Source organism: Cyanistes caeruleus, chromosome Z, assembly GCF_971803275.1.
Source record: "Cyanistes caeruleus chromosome Z, bCyaCae1.hap1.1, whole genome shotgun sequence".
In the NCBI taxonomy this organism is placed as follows: Eukaryota; Metazoa; Chordata; class Aves; order Passeriformes; family Paridae; genus Cyanistes; species Cyanistes caeruleus.
Window position 1 is genome coordinate 21766541 of NC_141732.1, and position 19394 is coordinate 21785934.

The following is a 19394-nucleotide window of genomic DNA, read 5'->3' on the forward strand; positions in this document are numbered from 1 at the left end:
TAGCAAAAGTTAGTTCTACAAATATTTTTAAAATTACGTCTCTTACAGAGGTGGTTTGCAGTCATGTGAGGGAAGAAATCTTCCCAGATTATTTTGTGTGAGAAACTGTTATTTTTAACTTAACTTTAAAAGTTTACAAAACTAAAATGATTTCTGTCCCCATTTTCAAATAGATCACACTACTCTTTTTCTACACATTTACCATATTGTCTGTAAATACTGTTGTTGTTTGGAGGATCAAAGGACTTCCTGTTGCTTCCTAACTGATTGTAACAAAAAGTACCATAATGGTCTTGGTGACATTAGGCTGAGGATCCTGAAAGCCCCAAGTTCTTCCCGAAGGTGCTTCACCTGCTCTCCAAAATCCCGGTGCATCTTGCAGAATTGAACTTTTCTGAGATGTGCTGATATGACTCATTCTGGTATGCTCATATAGTGAACAAACCAGGTGTTTTTACTGGTCTCTGCATACATGAGATATTGAGGTGTATAGGGGTCCCCATTTTGCACCCAAAGTTTAATTTCTCATTCAGTATTTTTTGTACCATGATAAGAACCTGACTGAAATTTCCATGGCTGGCTGAAATCAAAACAGTGATTTATAATGACAGTTAGTATAGCTCAGTGAAGAGAGAAACAATGGTTGAAGATGCACAGAGTCTGTGTTCTCAGAAGGAAGAAGTAAATTGCACAAATAATTTAGAAGATCTTAGCATATTGAGGAGAAGACTTGTTGTAGAAGGGACTTGAGACTGAGTAGGAATTTTGTTTTTCCCTGAAACAGAGGTATGTATTTGCTTTATTGGATTCTTTAATTTAGATGGCAACTCAAAAACTGTACATTTGCTTAAAAGAAGCATTCCTAGAACTGCTTAGCTGTAAATTGGGCAAAAATAGCTTGTGTTGACTAAGTGACCATAAGTGGTCAATGTTATAAAAATATAGTTGAAGTCCATTAATCTAATTGCAAATTTTTCTTCTGTCTCCCTCAAGGAAAAAAGTGAGATCTCAGATGGGGGCTTTTCAGTGTAACCAGTACATACCAGAGATGTTTATCAGGCTGATTTATAGCATTGAAATACTCATGGAAATACGAGTGTTTTTACCTTCAGGCAGAGACAATTTTCTTGCCCCACAAGTATCAAATTGCTGCAGATTAATAATGCAAATTTGGTGATTTTTTGCCTTCCGTTATTTTGCAAATCTACTTTCAAAATTATCATCAATTTGTTTTTTAGCAAATTTTCTTTTAGAGATAGAACTTACCTGAATAATTATATTGTCATCGTAATCATGTGATACTGAAACTTATAAGTCTTCTTTAGATACAAATAATCACTTTTTATTTAGCTAGAAGCTCTCCACTGGAGACGAGCGAAGCCAGAGGAATGATTTGTGGTTGAGATTCATTAAATACAACAGCCTCCTTTGCCTTTTTTCCCCAAGAAGGTGAATCCCCAGTGCTGAGCATTTGTGTAATACATTCACAGCAGAATGCTTGGTAGGATGTCCTTTGGAAGTGTCCAGATACTGTTTTAAGAAGCTAACAATTCAGAAGCATTCAGCTAGCTTGCAGTTAGGTATAGTTTGGGTCTGTTAGGAAAGACATACAATGACTGTGACAGTGAAAAAGATACAGATCATTGTATCTGTGTGTATTTAAGATGTCCTGATTTCAGCTTTATTCACAGGTTTAATCTACCAGGATTATTAGTCATTCCTGGGTATTTCTTCTCAAAAGAAATGTTTGGTAAGGTGTATGCGAAAAATAGATTGCTCGCTGCCCATGAACGATCCTTAATAAACTCCAGTAGTCCTGTGGTGTAGGAGGCAGGTAGCAGACTTCTGTGAATAAATAAGTAGTTTAAAGAGGTACCTGTTTAATATTTAACAGTGGTGAATATTAGCTGCCATGTGCCTCGTGCACCCTGGTTTCATGATGCACGCTTTCACTTGAATCAGAGGTGGTCTGGACAGTGAGTTTGTGGGGAAGGTGTTGCACTTGTGTTTTTGATAAAAGCTGAAAAATCCTCAATATCTTTTGAATAAAGGCAGTAAGAGTATTTTTTAACATTTGCTAAACAAATGAGATCTTTACAATTGACATATATTTCCAAAGTGTGTTTATCAGAAATGTTTTAAACCAAAGCACACCATCATTTGGATATGGCCTCATGAGAATCTCTTTTTCAAATACAATACCAGCTAGGGCTGCACAGCTGTGAGAAGTGTGGCATCAGGAAACTGACCCTTGATGGAAAAGGCTATGGAACTGCATTGTTTATTCTTGTGGAACAAGACTGTTTTTTCTGAGTGTGAAATGAAGACATTTTGTTCACCCATGAAATCATGGAATCCTGGAATGGCTTGGGTTGGAAGGGACGTTAAAAATCATCTAGTTCCAACCCCCCCTGCCATGGGCAGGGACATCTCCCACTAGACCAGGTTGCTCACAGTCCCATCCAGCCTGGCCTTGGACACTACCAGGAATGAGGCAGCCACATCTTCTGTGGGCAACCTCTTCCAGTGCCTCAGCACTCTAACAGTAAAGAATTTCTTCCTAATATCTGCTCTCTACCTACCCTCTTTCAGATTGAAGCCTTTCCCCCTTGTCCTGTCACTACACGTTCTTGCATGCAGTCTCTCTCCAGCTTTCTGTTAGGCACCCTTCAGGCACTGTAAGGCTGCGGTTAGGTCACCCAAGGCCTACTCTTTTCCAGGCTGAACAATCCCAATTTTCTCAGCCTTTTCATCATACTGAATAAAGTTTGTAGCTGAAGCTATGAAAAATCTTAGGCATGGACCTTCTAGGAGTAGTACATCTGTGCCTGAAAGTGGTGGACTGGGAGACCCTTTAGGAAAATACATTCAAGATGCACAGTTACCACACTGGAAGGGTAGGCCCATATCCCATTTAGGTAGCCCTTGTTCACCATTTTTCTCAGATTCTCCACTAGAAACCTGCAGTGAATGTGCCTAGCCAAGCACAGAAATTGTGATGTTTAAAGGTCTACATAGAAGACCAGTGCATGGATCTGGATTTGAGGATAAATTTTCATTCATATGTTCAAGTGCAAAGGATTACAGTTATGTGTAGTAGATAATTCAAAATGCAATAAAATATTCTGGCATTTAAAATGTATGGAAAAAATAGTATCTTTGTTACAGAGCTTTGAGAATAGTGTCTTGCTTAGTTGTGGAATTACAAAAACCTACTGAGAAAAGCACAGAAAGGCTCAAAAAGTCAAGTAGAATTTTTTGGGCTGTGATTTAAACAGAGTAGAAGCAGGCTACCTGCTTCAACTCTGCCATAATCAGGAGAAAACAATGGTTTGGAGATAGAAATCATTCATTTAAGAACCAATTACGAAGACTTCTTTCTGAGGTCTGTTCAGTTATCCTTAGGTTTATAGATCTGAAAGCCAAGTTTTGTTGATCTGCAGGACATGATTTGTTTTGCATGCCAATACTTTGGTTGTGCAAAGTCCTGTCACTGGTGTTCCTGTCATCCTGTTCCTCTGCAGACATTTGAGGTGTAGGGATGTTGGAATACACCCTGATACAAAGTAAAATCCCATATATGGGTGGTTTAAATCTGTGAAGTAAAAATTCAGAGCTGAAGACAAAGCTGGAGTGGAACAGAACTGAGCTGCATTGTTTTACTTCTCTGTTGTTTTTGATTAGGTATATTTTATTTCAGCTCTTGTATTCTCAGCTGCAGGATTTTCTCAATTTTGATACCTTAGTGTTTTCATGGAGATGAATTTGCCTCACTTTTTCCACAGCAGGAGTAATGTATTATTAAAAGGCAATAGAGAAGTGCTTTAAATAATTAAGCAGGCTTCAGTAATAAATGAACTAAGAGGGAAAAAGAGAGAAAGGAAACAGCTGAAATAAAGATGGGTTTTTATTGACAGTATATTGCTGGGGGTTTTTCTGAGCAGATCTTTTTAAACTGTTGGTTGAGCACACAAGCTATAAGTAAGTTTTCTATAATTTGTGAGATACCCAGACTTAAGTTTATGCAGAAAAAAAAGCCCCAAATGCCCCAAACCAAAAGTCACTAAAGAACCAAAGCAAACCAAAACAAAAAGTATTTTATTCATTAATTACGCAGAAGAAAGCTTAAATTTAGCAATTATTCTGCTTTTAGGCAAACACTCCCAGATGAGTTACTGGCTTTTAAATTATAGTGAGCACTGTATATATAACCCCTTGAATGTTGTTTTGTTTGATTACATTTTTAAATTGTTGAGAGATGAAAGTAACTTGATTTTTCTGTGCTGTTGAATACTAGAACAGTACTTGCTATACTTAAAATTTTTTGATCACAAAGGAGGAATCCACAGTGATTTTTTCAGACTGACACGTAAAACTGCATTTGAAGTAGAAAGTATGGCTAAGGAAGTCCATATTCAGAGAGGCAGACAGCACTGAGTCAGATCTCTCACATGGGATTGTTTTTCATTGTCCAGATGCTGGCAAGTGATAGGAGGCTCTGTCTTGGCAGGACATCATCACGTGTATCAGGAAAATTTCCACAAACCAAAATTTCCAGAACTGCATTTGTTCTTAGATGCAGTTGTGATTCTATGTGATCACTCCAGTGTGTGTGATCCATTGCTATTGTTTACCTTAAACTAATTGCAAAAAACTTCCTTTGTTGAATGTGTACATAAGACTGTTGTACATAATGTTATCTGCATAGGCAGGAATAATTTCTGTTGACTACCAGCTAGTGTTTTACCCATAAGCAGATCAGTCATTTCTGTGGCAGCAACTGCATGAGTCAGCTGTTAGATCTGTCAGAGTCCTGACCCAACTGTTGACAGAGCTCCTCACTTTAGATGCTAACTACCGAGGGTGGTAGTTAAAATGGTAACTGATGCTTATGAGTTGTCTTGGGCATGGGAGGAGCCTTTTGGTGTATTCTGTTTAGGCTGAAGTTCCTATATGGAGAGGTCCTATAGAAGTTAATCAAATATGTTGTTCTGAATGAGCCATTCAGCCAGTAACCTTGTATCAGGTCACCTTGTCCTGTCATGTATGTACAAACTGACAGGGGGCAGGTCCTGAACCACCCAGAAAACAGATGAGTAAGTGCACAGGCTATGTGCAGAGGCAGTTATACCAGAATTACAGTACAAAGTTAAGTTTCATCCATATATCAGAATTATAAATGGAATTGCATAGGTTTGCCACAGGATGCAAATATGTGTAAAGTGCTAAGTTGGTATCATTTTTTTCAAGCCCACCATTTTTAGTACTGTACTTAAAAAAAAAATTCAACAAAGACAACCAATGATCATTAGCTTTTAGCTTCATTCTTTATGAGTATTTATGCCAACTGAAACCTATGGTCTCAGTCTTTATTTTAATGAACAGAATTTGAGCTATACAAATGATAGAGGGTACTGCCAACACATAGTTGTCCTAAAACCGAGGAAATTTACTGCCATCTTTGTCCTGATAAAGGCAGTTCCTGTGATAGAATGCATCTGACTATACTTGGATGTTGGACCTGAAGATTTCATAGTGCTTTGACCTTTTCCTAGTGTGTACAGATTGTTTTAAGAACACTATCTCTAAAATAAAAAAAAAAAAATGAAAGCCTTACTTTATCCAGTTGTCTCCTGAGCTAATGTACAAGGAGACTTTGCTATACCTGTGCCATAATGCCTGTAGTATTAGTATTATTAATATTATAGGTGTTAGAGTCAAATAATGCCCTGTTGTTTAAGTGAATCATGAATTTCTGAAGCATTTGTTGATTTGACCATACACATGATATTATAAAAAATCTCTGAATTAATTACTATTTTCAATACAAAAAATTGACCAGTGCTGTTTAGCATCTTTGTGAGCAATGTGTGCAGTGGGATTGAATGCACCCTTGGCAAGTTTGCCGACACCAAGCTAAGTGGCTAAGAAAGTTTAGATTAGATACAAGGAAAAATTCTTTGCTGTGGAGGTGGTAAGGCACTGGCACAGTTTGCCCAGGTGCCACATCCCTGGAAGTGTTCAAGTCTCAGCTGGATGAGGCTTTGGGCAGCCCAGTCTAATGGCAAGTGTCCTTGTCCATGGCAGGGGCAATAAAATTTAGATGCTCTTTGAGGTCCCTTCCAATATAAAAGATTCTATGACTCCATGATTCTATGATTTTATCCCCTGTGTCCTAGCCTTGTGTGTGGCTATGTGACCCACAAGCTGTACTCTCTTTGAATGATCTGCTGCTAAAAGCATATAAAACAACACTGTTTTTATAAAGAAAGAGCAAGTGGTTGTATTTGAAGGTGTTTCAGTGTCAATTACATGTCTCTTCATGAACTGTATAGGAGGCAGCTGGATTGACCTGGATACGTTAGATGCAACACAATCCTCTCCTTTTACAAGTTCTGTTACTAAATACCTCTGCACAAGAGCGAGGAAGGTGGAGTGGGTTTCATGTTAGTTAGAGTCAAACAACACCAAAACTGAGATGGAGAATTTTTGGATGTACCAGGTTGAATATCGAAAGAAAAATGTAAGTAGATATTCAAGAGAAAAAGGGATAGCTATCACTTTTTTATTGGTGCACCTAAAAAAAAATAAAAAAATCCATTGATAGATGTCTATGCCTAATAACAGCGTGCATCATGTAACCTTACTGTGTTTGTTCTGACAACAACTTTGTTAGGCTTCTAAAACTAGTTTTGTTAATGATAAATGACAGTGAAACTGTTACTAAGCATTTATTTTAGAGTTTGTTTAGAACAGCTGTGCAAATTACCTATCTGCTATGATCCATCAAAATATTTCTTGTTATTGCTGTGACTGCATTCTTTCCTTGTGCATTCTATACAGTACCTCTAAAAATGCATTTTGATGTCAAAGGGAACTGACTGTTAATTCTTCAAAGCCTGGACTTTCCTGTACAAATGTTTTCAAGGACAGCTCTCATGTCATGTCATGCATCAGATTTTGTAAGATGTTTGGTATTTGGCTTTGGTAGTTCTGGTTCTTGGCTTGGTGTATTTGAGGGTGTTTGTTTGGTTGTTGTTTTTCTTTAGGGGTTTTCTCCCCCAAAATAAATATTTAAGCAGACATTCAAACAGAGCACATAGAAAGCCATGTTATAACTTAGTTTTGTTATTCTGTAGATGAAAAATAGCTGAGTAAAGGCACTTAGAGTGCTACTGGAGTAGCTGTCAGTATATTTCGAATGATGCACAATTTCTTAATGCTAATTGCCTAGTTTAAATTAGATCATTTGTCTTTCAGTGTGTGAATATGAGAGTTTTCAGCCATTGTAAAGAATGGGGTTTTTTTGTGCACATCCACATTTAATGCTTAAATTGATTTCTTTATTTCATGTTTAAAGCTCAGTCCTACAGTGTCTTTATTATTTATTAATTATCTTTATTATTAATGTCATTATTGCATTGATAGTATTATACACCTTTTAAATTTGTTCCTAATACAGAAATATTGCATAATTATAAGAATGTGAGCACTATGAAAACTCTTCCTTATGTAAATAGGAGCTGCCATTTGTGCAGTTGCATCACTGTGGCACTGTTGACTGGTAATTACACAGCAAGTCAAGGGAGCCTGTATCTCTCCCACACCCCCTGCTCACATGCTCTCTGCTGCAAGTAATTCTTCAGTCTGATGGTGCAACCACATGCCAGCTTCCTAGAGATTGTTTCACAGCTGCATCTTCTTTTGGCTTGCAGTTGTGATTCAAAATACAGGGAGATGCAGGGACGGCTCCTTAACACAGGATATATCTGTAAACATTGCTTCCTAACTCTTTGGAAGCCTTTATTAATTGACTATAATTTTAATACTTAGTTATTATCTAAAATAGTGGAATGTTTGTAAAGAGAAAGAAGCAGAGGGTTATGTTTTGTTTTGTTTCACTTCTAAGGGAGGCTAAGAGAAACTTAGATATTTGGGTTTTTAGTTGTTCTTAGTTTGGTTTTGGTTTCATGGGTTTTTTGTAAATTATTTCATAGAACTCAAATTTTCAGCTGCAGTTGATGCGGAGCATGAGGGTGGAACTGCTGCCAGCTCAGACTCCTGGAAATGTATCCCTTTTGTGGTATGACTCATTGGCTCAGAGGAAAGCTATGTCATACTGTTTATGAAAAGATAAGAATAGCATTTGACTTGTTTTGCCATCAGTAATGAACTGCTGAGCTGGCAAAGGTAGAGCTTCACTCTTCTTACGTTAAAGGAGAGTGTAGAATGCCAGGTCTATTGGGCTATATACCCAGCTGTAGCTAAATGCTAAACTTCCCTTTTGAGGATTTCCATTTTGGCTTGGACAGACATGTTTTGTAGGTATCTCCTTGAAATCTGCCGCTAAAAATGCCTGCTGGGCTAAAGCTTTGTGATCTCTTTCCTTTCAGTCATCTTCATTAATTCCACATTCTGTGTTCCTGTGTCACACCATCATACTAGGGCACCCTGCTCTGTACTTGAGATACCTTGCTACAGCTTTTTCACATTACCAGCCTTCATTAGGAATTGTCTATGATTAGAATATCCTTTCCCAGAACATTCTTCCTCTTTATCAAGATACTTGCTGATCAATCACATAGACATTTGCTCCACTGAATTGGTTATGGAAAAAGAAGAAGAATGAGGAAATCTGTATGTATTGGCCTCATAGCATGAACTGTTGAATATTTTCCAGGTTTGTACTCTATCTGGAATGAGGAATCCCACTCCTTGATTACACTGGTATTAGATTTTTATTGAGTATATTCATAAATTCTTGAATACATCAATATTACTCTGCACACCTTATATATGTTGTTTTCTGATATAGTGGAATAACATTTATGGACAAATGCTGTGGCCTTCTTCTCCTCACATTAGATTAGTTTAGCACCTCAGGTAAGTAACACCTGGGAGCATGTGCGCTTATGGGGAAATTTCAATTTTTTCTTCACTTTTCCCTGATTGACAAATAAACTAACTTTAGCTTAATCCCTGTGTGCTGCTTAAGGTTAATTCACTTGTCTCCCATCACAGCTTACTCTTAAGTGACCTTAACTTTTTTTCTTAGAATGTCAGAGCATAGTATGTAGAATATGAAAGAATAATTTCTACATTGGGCACTCAAAATAACTTTTGATTTTCTTGTCATGTCTAGTCTCCATCTCCAGATTCCTCTTCACCTCGAGGTGCTGAATCATCAAGTAGGCAACATCACCAGGATGTCTGCAGTACAGCGGAGGCTTCCACTAATAAAGAGGTAAAGTAAAACCTTTTTAAAAGCCAGTCTTGTTCATGCTGCTTATGCCTTTTAATTTTCCTAGCTCCCTTGTACCTGTGCAATCCCTTTTCTTCTTTATCCTTTCCTTATGCTTCTTCACCTTATGCTTGCCCACCTTATCTGACTGAATTTCTAACCTGCTGAAGACTCTTCGTCATGGCATTTCTGACTCTGTGTTCAGCTGTCACTAAATTTGTTTAACAGGCAGCAGGGTACTGACAGCCAGCATCCTCTCTGTAGCAGACAGAAAACGAAGAAGCCCTTTTGGTTTTTCCCCCCACTAAGAAAGGGTATTTCTCAGCCAGATGAAAAAGTGCTTAAATTAAACTAATTACATAATAAATTATGCTGCTTAATATTTTGTCATTGTAGAAACTGGCCTGCAAGTGATTTGTAGTCAGAATTCAGTTCCTGATTCCAGACTTCTCAGAATAAAGCTACATAGTTAGGGTTTTTTTTCCCTTCACCTGGTAGTGCTTTAGATTACAGTAGTTCCACCAAAATGAAGTAAGTATGACTAGAACTGCTTATAGTATGGAAAGAAAATAATTTGATTTAAGAAGGATTTGGATTAGTGTAGAGTGGCAGGTTCTGTAAACAGAAAAATCTGCAAATATTTGGTTTATTTGCCTTTTTTTGATAAACTTGAAAACAATGTGGAAACTACTGTAGCAAAATACCATATTGTTACTGATAGTAATGCATGAGTTATCTTCCAAAATTGAAAACCTGATCTACTACTAGTGGATTAAAAATTAAACAGTAATTAAATAATCTATTTGTTCCTTTTTACTTTTGCAATTATCAAAGGATAGGAAAACTTGTAACATGTATGTAATTGTGTCAGTCTGCATTTGCATTTAGAAAATAATGAAAAATTTCAAAAGACTGAAGAAACCCATAGTTTTTCATATTCTGAAGTTTTCAACTATAGATCATGTCTTTAAGTTTTCATCTGCTTTCCTGTTAACTTATTAAAGCCTTAAGCATTCTTCCCTACAGACTTTGTCACTATGTATTCTATATTTTAGCTATTTTTATGTGTCAATAAACTTACCCAAAGGGAAAAAAACAAACCAACAAGCAAACCACTGTTGATATCAATTGTTAGGATGTATTTACATATAGTTACAGAGGTGGTAAACCAGGTTCCACTGTAAGGATGTATTGGGCTATTAGTTTCCCCCAGATGGGGAATAATTCCCACTTTAATATTTCTAATGCAAGAATAAAGGTGATAAAACAGCCTTATAATTTCTGTATTTTTTAGGTCTTAGAGAAACCTTTTTATTAAACATAAATTTATAATACCAGATGGTAACAAGGTTATTGAAAGTAATAAAATATTAATGACCTTGATATTTCATTATTCATGGCTATTTAAAATTAAGAAGTGTAGGTTTTCACCTATTGGTAACATTACCTGATACTTTACTCTTCTAGTGGTTTTAGTATAATGCCTTTCTACCTGCATAATGAGCAAGAAAGATGAAGCTTTTGAGTGAGAATAAGGACATATATGGTGGTGGTTTGCACTACTCTACCCTGGAAATAAGTTGCTACTTAGAGTGTTGAACAGTTGGTAAATCTGTATTATCGATTTTGTTCACTGCTTGAAAAGAAAGAAATACTTTGTAAAATATTTATATACATGAGCTGCCGCTCCTCTGTAGGAGATTTGTCCTCTATGCCTGTCAGAGCCCAATGTTTGAATCTCCCCTTTAGCACTACATCAGCAAGTATTACAAACAGTTGTTGGAGGAGTTGTTGTATGGATAGGTAGTAGGAACATTCATCTGAAGAGGTGAAGGAGCCACAGATATGAAAAGACATGCCACTGTCCTCACAGCAGCTTAAACGTGTTGGCAGCAGCAGATCATTGATTATTGACATCTTTATTGATGCTAGTACAGAATATGATGGACAGGATTCTTGGATTCTCAGCATAGTTTAGTAATTTTCATAGGGAGTGAAAAGAACTTACAGCTCGCACAGGCTCAGCTGTCTGTGTCACATGCCTTTTCTTTTTAATTCACAAATTTTATTTTATAGTAAGACATGCATCATTGGTTAATAATATTACTTGTTATATCAGTTTTCCATATCTTAAAAAGGAGAAGACTCCTTGGGATTAAGTCAGTCTAACAGTCACCTTTCTAGTTCTACCTGGTTTTTCCAGTAGTACACAGACCCTGGTAAGTTGCCTGTTATAAAGAAAAACAATTTGGCGTATATTTCCATGTATATCATCAGGAAATATACTGAAAATTACTGAAGATTGTATGCATTATTCTGATAATGTGTATAGATTTTCTTTTAACTGAATTATATTAAGCAGTCATTGGAGGAATTAATGCTAGTACAATCAGTTATGGATTCATTAACTACCCACTTACCTGCCTATGATAGCAGCAGGAATTTCAGTATAGCCATTACCAATTATATAGTCCCACACACAATTTTATTTGATAAATTTTTTGTGGTTTACGTTATTGATTAAACAAAGTGGTGAATTTCATTCATTGAAAGTTGTAGCCTTCAGATGTCTGAAGGGTTAGTCTCATAGTCTTTCACAGAAAATAACAGTAGGATGTATGGTATTACTTCAGTGTGTGTATTTACATGCACAAGTCAAGATTCTGTTGATTCCTTCACTCTTTATGTGATTGTTGCTACCAAATGTGTTTTTGTGCTCAGCATGGTGTAAGCACAGTTGGTGGTGATGTCATGGTGAATCTGGTTATCCCACAGAATAGATGCTGCTCCCTAACCTGTTAAAAGCTAGGGAGCTTTCTGTAGGTTCTGTTAATGTGAGGGATAAATCTACAACCATTCCTAATGAATAACTGTATTTTGTTAATGATGGTTTCAGTCATGGATTTTAACAGGAAAGTGCAATTTTTATATTCCTGTATGCATTTATTTGAAGTTGGAAGATCCAGTATCTTTGAGGTATTATGTACTTTCCTGCATATTTTTTGACTATTAAAAGTAGAGCACCTATTGATAGATAATTAATGCACTAGTGAAGACCAACAAGTAAGTCAAGTCTGGTCTTACTGTATTGTCTACTAGGTAAACACAAATGGAGTGCATTGAATTTACTTTAGTAGGTGCTTAGATTTTGAAAATACTAAATATAAATAATAATAAGTGGTGTTATACCTTTACTAATAACTATGGCTGATTTAAGTTTGGGGTTTTTTTGGCATGGAGGAATTTTTAATGCATATTTGTGCATGCTATGTTCTGTTTGAAATCCTTTTTGTCTTAATTACAGTCCAGAAAAAGCTTGGCTTCATTTCCAACGTATGTTGAAGGTAAGATAGTTCTACAGTTTCTGAATGTTTTTTCACATCAAAAAAACCACCTGTATTTATGATGTCTAAAATTTTACTTTTATTTCCTGAAGAGAAGAACTACTAAGGTTGGGTATACCAATTTAGATTAAACTGTGTGCAATTTAGAACCTGAGCTAAATCCTACTGTGCTCTTTCAGAAATTTGGAAGCCTGGAGCTTTTCATTTTCTAGTGTTTCATTCATAGTTTCTGTATCAGTTGTGCTGGTTTTTTCCTCAGTATCACTTAAAACATTCTATGGTATTTACATAACATATAAGAATGTGTGCAGAGAAGGAAAACAGACTAAGCAAGAAGACTGTAGTTCTCTGTCCAGCATAGATTTCTGTTGGCAGACTCAACCTAAATTGGATTTATTGGCAGACCTGCCAATGAAAATCTGCTTTGCTTAACAGCTACTTGCCTCTTAATTAAATACTGCTTCTCACCTCAGAGTTAAGGTTTCAGTAGTGCTGTTTTTTTTCAGAACAATGTGAAAAAACAAGTTACCTGCCTCATGAACTGCTGTTACCTTTTGTCTGAGTTTACATCCTGTGTATACTGCAGGAAAAACACAAGTTTTGTGCAGTTATGACTGAAGCAGAAAATAGAAGTTTCCTCTGACAGTATGAAATTTAGAAATACAATTGATATAATTCTTTATTTGGACTTCCTTGTCACTCCTTGGATTGCTTTACAGTGTGCTGTATTTAATTGATTATGTGATCATTTTCTTTGGACTGCAAATTGATTGTTGTTTTAGTCTTAAGAGTATAAGCTGCCTGTTTTGGAGTCTCTGGCCAGAATATCAATTAGTCCATAGCTAAGCATTGGAATTCTGCAACAGTTAAGGATGTCTCTTAGAATTTAAATTAATCTCCTTTTGATAGTCCTGTGTATCAAGGGGGCTTTTAAAAATAATTACCTCCACCTTAGGGAAAAAAAAATAAACTCGTAAACTAAAATTTTCTTGGTTCTTTGTCCAGCAGAAAATTCCTTAAAATTTCAAATGTTCCATTATATGCACCAGCAGTCCAAGGAAAAATTTGCCACCACCTATACTAGCTATAGGAGGCTTTCATTGAGGTAATAGTTTTGTTATCAGAGATAATAAAGGAGGTATTCTAAAAAGCAATTCTAAAAAACAATTGGAGCATGTACCTTTTTGGGGTTTAATATGCCACTTTCTTGGAGTCCTACACCTTTGCCCATTTTTTTTTTCTCATTTTGATCAGAAATGGTAAAGGGTTTCACATCCTTTAAAGTAAAGTGGTGGAAGTAGTGAAGAGGCCTTGATGTGCAGAGTAATAAATAGCAGCACTTAAAATGCTGTGTGATTTCTGTGTAAATATGTAATACTTCCAGATGCATGAATTTCCCTAAGGAAATAACACAATTTCTTTAGGTCATGTGCATGCAAGTGACTTCTTAATTTTGAGAATTTTCCAGATACATACTGCCTGAGCAAACTGCACACTGGAGATGAGCATCTTAAAATTGCTAGTCATGAATTTTTGTATTTAAAGAAATCAAAAAGAAGACAAGTCTGCTCACAAGATTTATGCATGTGCTTCTGTCTGAGTGTATGGTTTCAGTGTGATATTTAGCTCCAGCTCTTTCTTTTTTATTTTAATCATAGTAATGACTTGTTTTTCCTTGAGGCAAAAGCTACTCATGCTCATTCTGAGGGGTTCTTAGCCTTATATGTTATCATTAGAAAAAAAAATTGCATTCTGAGTAATTTGAAATGTAAAGCCCCATCACCTTGTAGTTCAAGATACCCCCTGATTTTTTTTTTAGAGGAAAAAAGAAAGACAAATGTAAACACAGGTGTTTTCTGATAAAATATGGATGTATTTACTGTGAGCATTCTTTAATATGATTTATATTCTCACTTGTCTTGAGCAACAAGTTTTCCTTACTTCTAAGAACAGGAAGTTTCTGCAGTTAATCAGCCTCCCTTTTGGATCATGGCAGTTCTAACATGGTATCAAAATGGAACATTTTCATGTATAAAATTTTTAGGTAAGGCTGCCAAACACAAAAAATCTTACAAATCATAAGTGCTGCTTTGTAAGGATTTGCCTTGATTGGTAATGAACACTTTGCACCCCATCATTTTCCACAAAATTTGATGGGTGTTGGATCTCTAAGAATCTGTGGACTAAGAGAGTTGCTTTGCCAAGAAGAGAGCCCGTGCTCTGTGTATTTAATAACATTTTTATTTAACTCAGTTCTTTACCTTGTTAAGTATCCTTGTTAACAAGTATCCTTGTTAAGACTACTTTATTTAAAGGTCTGTGGCATAAAAATACTGAGTAGAGTATGAGTAAAAATACTTTGTATATGTAGAACCTTCCCAGGGACGTTGATCTGCCTGTTTCACCAACTGTGGTTAGTGCACAAGAAAGAAAGAGGCTGGTTGCTGCTATGAAACTGCGCCTTTTCTCTTTCTGCTTGTCACTGTTGGTCTCAGAATTGCAGGGCTGATTTTGGTGGGTGAGGAGTAAGCTGAGTAACTGTGTCTGTCCCTTTATCAATTGAAAAATCACAGTTTATTTTGCTCCAAGCTGATCCCTACTCAGAAAAGAATGAGCTATTGTGAGAAACAGGCTGGATTAACAATTGTATCTTTTGTTGGAGAGATGTTGTACTGGGTTTGCATAGCAAGGTTGTGGGGTGGCTAGAAGAAGTGAGAAGCTGCTGGAAGCTTCCTACCTGTCCAATAGAATCAGCGCCAACTGGCTCCAAGACAGACCCACCACTGGCCAAGGCTGAGCCCATCAGTGACAGTGGTAGCACATCTGGCATATCGTATTTAAGAAGGGGAAAAAAAGACTCTGCACCACAGCAGCTGTAACCAGAGAGTAAAGGGCTGGGATTGTGTGGGAAAAAAAAAAAAAGATCTCTGAAGACAAGGTTAATGGAGTAGGAAGGACTGGAGGTGCTCCAGGTGCCAGAGCAGAGATTCCCGTGCAGCCCATGGTGATGACCATGGTCAGTCAGTTGTGCCTCTCCAGCCAGTTGAGGTCCACGGTGGAACACACAAGCAGCCCCTGGAGGACCCCGTATCAATCATGTGGATGCCCAAAGAAAGAATGCTGTGACCCCATGGAAATCCCAGGCTGAGCAGGCTCTTGGCAGGATATGTGGCCTAGTGGAGAGTGGAGCCCGCCTGGAGCAGGTTTGTTGGCAGGACTTGTGACCCCATATGGAGCCCTCATCCTGTTCTGAAGGATTGTCTCCTGTGGGAGGTATCCCATTCTGGAGCAGAGGAAGAGTGTGAGGTGTCTTCCCCATGATGAAGAAGGAGCATCAGAGACAGCATGTGATGAATTGATCACAGGCCCCATTTCCCTATGCCTCTGGATGCAGGAGATACAGAAAATTGAGAATAGAAGTGAGTCCCAGAAGAAGGAAGGGACAGAGGAAGGTGTTGGAGCATCTGTTTTTATTTTTCACTATTCTACTCTGACTTCATTAATAATAAATTGAACAAGTTTCCACAAGTGGAGTCTGTTTTGCCCATGGCTGTAACTGACAAGTGATCGCTCCCTGTTCTTGTCTTGCCCCATGAGATTTTGTTATATTTTCTCTCCCCTGTCCTTCTGCAGAGGACAGTGATAGAAGAGCTTTGGTGGGCAGGTTCAACCTACCACAAATTTTGAAATAATTTGTTTGATGTTTTGTGCCTTTGAAAGTACTGGTTGCCTTTTTGTTATGCTAAACTGAAGTATTTCAGAGAAGGTTTTGCAGCCATCAGGTACAGGTTCAAGTTGTCAGAGTTCTGCTGTTTCACTGTGTTTCATGATTGCCGTCAGTGATGGCTTTCCTGTATTACAGTTCCTGGACCTTGTGATCCTGAAGACTTAATTGATGGAATCATTTTTGCTGCCAATTACCTTGGTTCAACTCAACTCCTTTCTGATAAAACTCCATCCAAGAATGTCAGAATGATGCAGGCTCAGGAAGCTGTCAGCAGGATTAAGGTGAGGAGTAATTCCTGCTGCTCCTTGTATGGCTGCTTTATGATTGTGGGTATGAACTTCTTTCTTATGCAGTGATTTTTCCAGGTGGGGTTATCTGTAGTTTCAGAATGAGAAGTGTCTCGCCTTTCCTTCTGCAAAATAAATCATATATCTAATGCTGCTTTTGGAACAAGACTGATAAGGGGATGTTATCAAGTAATTTTAATTCGCTATGGTAATATTTGAGCTGTGTACACTAAACCAGAATTTGAAGTGAATAGTGGTTGAAGTTATTTATTATCTGGGTGTGGAGGGAAAACAGGTTAAGGAAGTAACTAGTAAGTATTGCAGCTGCTTCTGGCTTGGCACTCAATGGAGTTGCTACTGTGTTAATGACTGCAGTTATTTTCTGCCCTGTTGTGGATACTTGTTTCTCCACACATAAGAGCTGTGAACTAATTTTTTAAAAAAACACAAAAAAAAAAAGGTGTAGAAAAAAGAATTTATCCTGGAATCTGAAAAATTTTGTTTTGAAAGAGAAATTCCAGCTGATTTCTGTAGTGGCCATTCTCAGCAATGGGAATGCTGCTGTAGTGTAAGTTACAATTATGACATTGTCAGCTGAAATTAAGGTGTGTGGATGAAGTATTGCACAGTTGTACAGGATGCTGCAACATTCCCACTACCCATACATGACTGGCTAGCAGGCACACAGTTTCATCTTCTGCTGATTCAGCTAATCAGCACAACCAACTCTGGGAATTTTCTGTGTGTTTTTCTTTTGTATATTTTATTTTGGATTCCAACTCAGATTTGGTGTGCAATTGTGTAAAAGAGAGAGGAAGAGGAGAGAAGGTTATGAGCAAGACCAATATTATTGTCTGTTAAGGTCAGCTGATGCTTCCTGCTCTTGTTAATCCTTCCAGTGCTTTCCATTGCAGGTGTTCAGTTTAGTCTCTGTATGTAACGTTGAAACAGAAGCTCCAAATGGAGCCATTGAGCCAGCTTCCAAAAACTGTTATGTTGCTGGTGTTCAAATGCATAGATCTTGTAACCTTGTCTTTGATAATCATTAACACACTCAGGTTTTAGAAAAGGCAGGAATGTAGCCTTCCTGTTAGAGATTATCCTCCACCTTCTCTGTAGAAGTATTCACTAGCTTGAACTACTGAGCCTTTTGCAAAAGAGCGATTTATTTTTGTTCACTGGAGACTCTGGATTGAGTGACATTCTTTAAAAATGTGTTTCATGCAGCTTTTTTACCTATGGCAGGTCCTGGTGAGCTCTCCCCAAACCTGCAGTGAAGATTTTTCCGTATAGAGTCTGTTTTTTTCCTGTTCTGGGCAAATAAGACTGTGCCCTTCTGTTTAGTAGTCTCTTTGTGTGCCTTCCTGATGCTTGGCTGTGTGCTAGAAAACTTGTCTGATTTGAATGAAAGGGAACTAAAGGTAAGGAAGAAAAGGGAGAGAAACAAAGACTTTGGTGAGGCTGGATCTCAGAGGGATGTGTCACTGGAGGGTGAAATGAAAGATTAGCATGAACTATCATAGCAAATAGGTATCAGGAGTGGGATTTGAACCTGGGGCCTATGAGGTGTAAGAGTATAGCATCTTTCTCTGATACAAAACATACTTTGTAGAAATTTGTTAACAAAATACCATTCTGAGGATTCTGTTATGCCTCAGCATTTCTGTGTTTCAGAACAGAAGAAATCTATTTAATGCATTTCACTCATAAACCCTGTAACTTGTACATCTTTCTAAATCAGCAGGCATGAATATCCTTGCTTACAGTATATTTTTTTCAGGCTTGAGGCCCAAGTGATTGCATTTTTGACCTGGTAAAACCCTAGCTGGTATATTTAATTTTCTGAAACTTGGTGTATTTCAGAAAATTATTGATATGTATTACGTTGTACACAATACCTTTGAACACTTCTTGAACAGTTATTGCTTTCTGCTTCTAAGTAAAGCTCAGGCAACTCCCCTGCACCTTAGGCTCTTTGGCTTATTAGGGTTGGCTTTGGCAAGTTTTGTTGCTGGTTGCCATTAAAGCTAAATGTTTTCAGAGAGAAATTCATTATGATAGATGGACTTCCTGCTGCCAGATTCATCACTGCATCAGATATTCTATATCCCACATGTGTAAATTATGACTTGCACAGTGACTATGAGGGTTGTGCCCTACTCATGTTGGTTTACAGAGTGCCATACTTACTGCATGTCAACTGTTTCTCCATTCAAAGCTTATGATTAAGAATGAGCTTATAAAATACACAAACTTGAAGCTGAGTATTAAAAAGGGCTTTGTTTAATCCCTGCTATTTATTTATACCTTCACATAACTGTACCTTTTGATTTATTTTTTTAACTATACCTTTTGATTTTCTTAATCCCTTCCTTTGAGCAGAACCTTCAGGCCACATATTCATTCATTTGGAATGTGAACAGACTTTGAAAACAATTCTCCATTCTTCTTTAAATAAGTATCTTTTCAGTTAGAAGTACAAGAGCTGGGTGTTTTCTTGCTTGGCCTTCATCTCTATGAAGTCCAGCTAAATTAAAACAGATATACTGCTTTGAAGGTGTTCATCAAATGTAGTTAGGAGTATTTCATTAGGAGGCATTTCTAGCTCGCTATGGGTTTGAACGTTTCTAGGTAACACCTGGTTTGATATCTGAGTGTAATTTGAGTTAGAATCCATATGTGGATATTTAGTTTAGTATTTCACACATTTTCACATACTCTGTGTCCTCTCAGTACTCAGTTGCAGAGCATTTTTTGTAGAGACTAAATAGATTGAATAAACTTAGGACCTCTCT

The 19394-nt window shown here is 37.3% G+C and overlaps 1 protein-coding gene across 8 annotated transcripts in view; it reads left to right on the forward strand.

Annotated features, from left to right (window-relative positions):
* APBA1 (amyloid beta precursor protein binding family A member 1) overlaps window positions 1-19394 on the forward strand; it is an 86390-nt gene that overhangs the window by 46461 nt on the left and 20535 nt on the right. For all 8 annotated transcript variants that reach the window (XM_086868445.1, XM_086868448.1, XM_086868442.1 and 5 more), the window contains 3 exons: window positions 9143-9244; window positions 12546-12585; window positions 16448-16593. In XM_086868445.1, the coding sequence (XP_086724571.1) occupies window positions 9143-9244; window positions 12546-12585; window positions 16448-16593 (288 nt within the window). The remainder of the gene's footprint in view (window positions 1-9142; window positions 9245-12545; window positions 12586-16447; window positions 16594-19394) is intronic.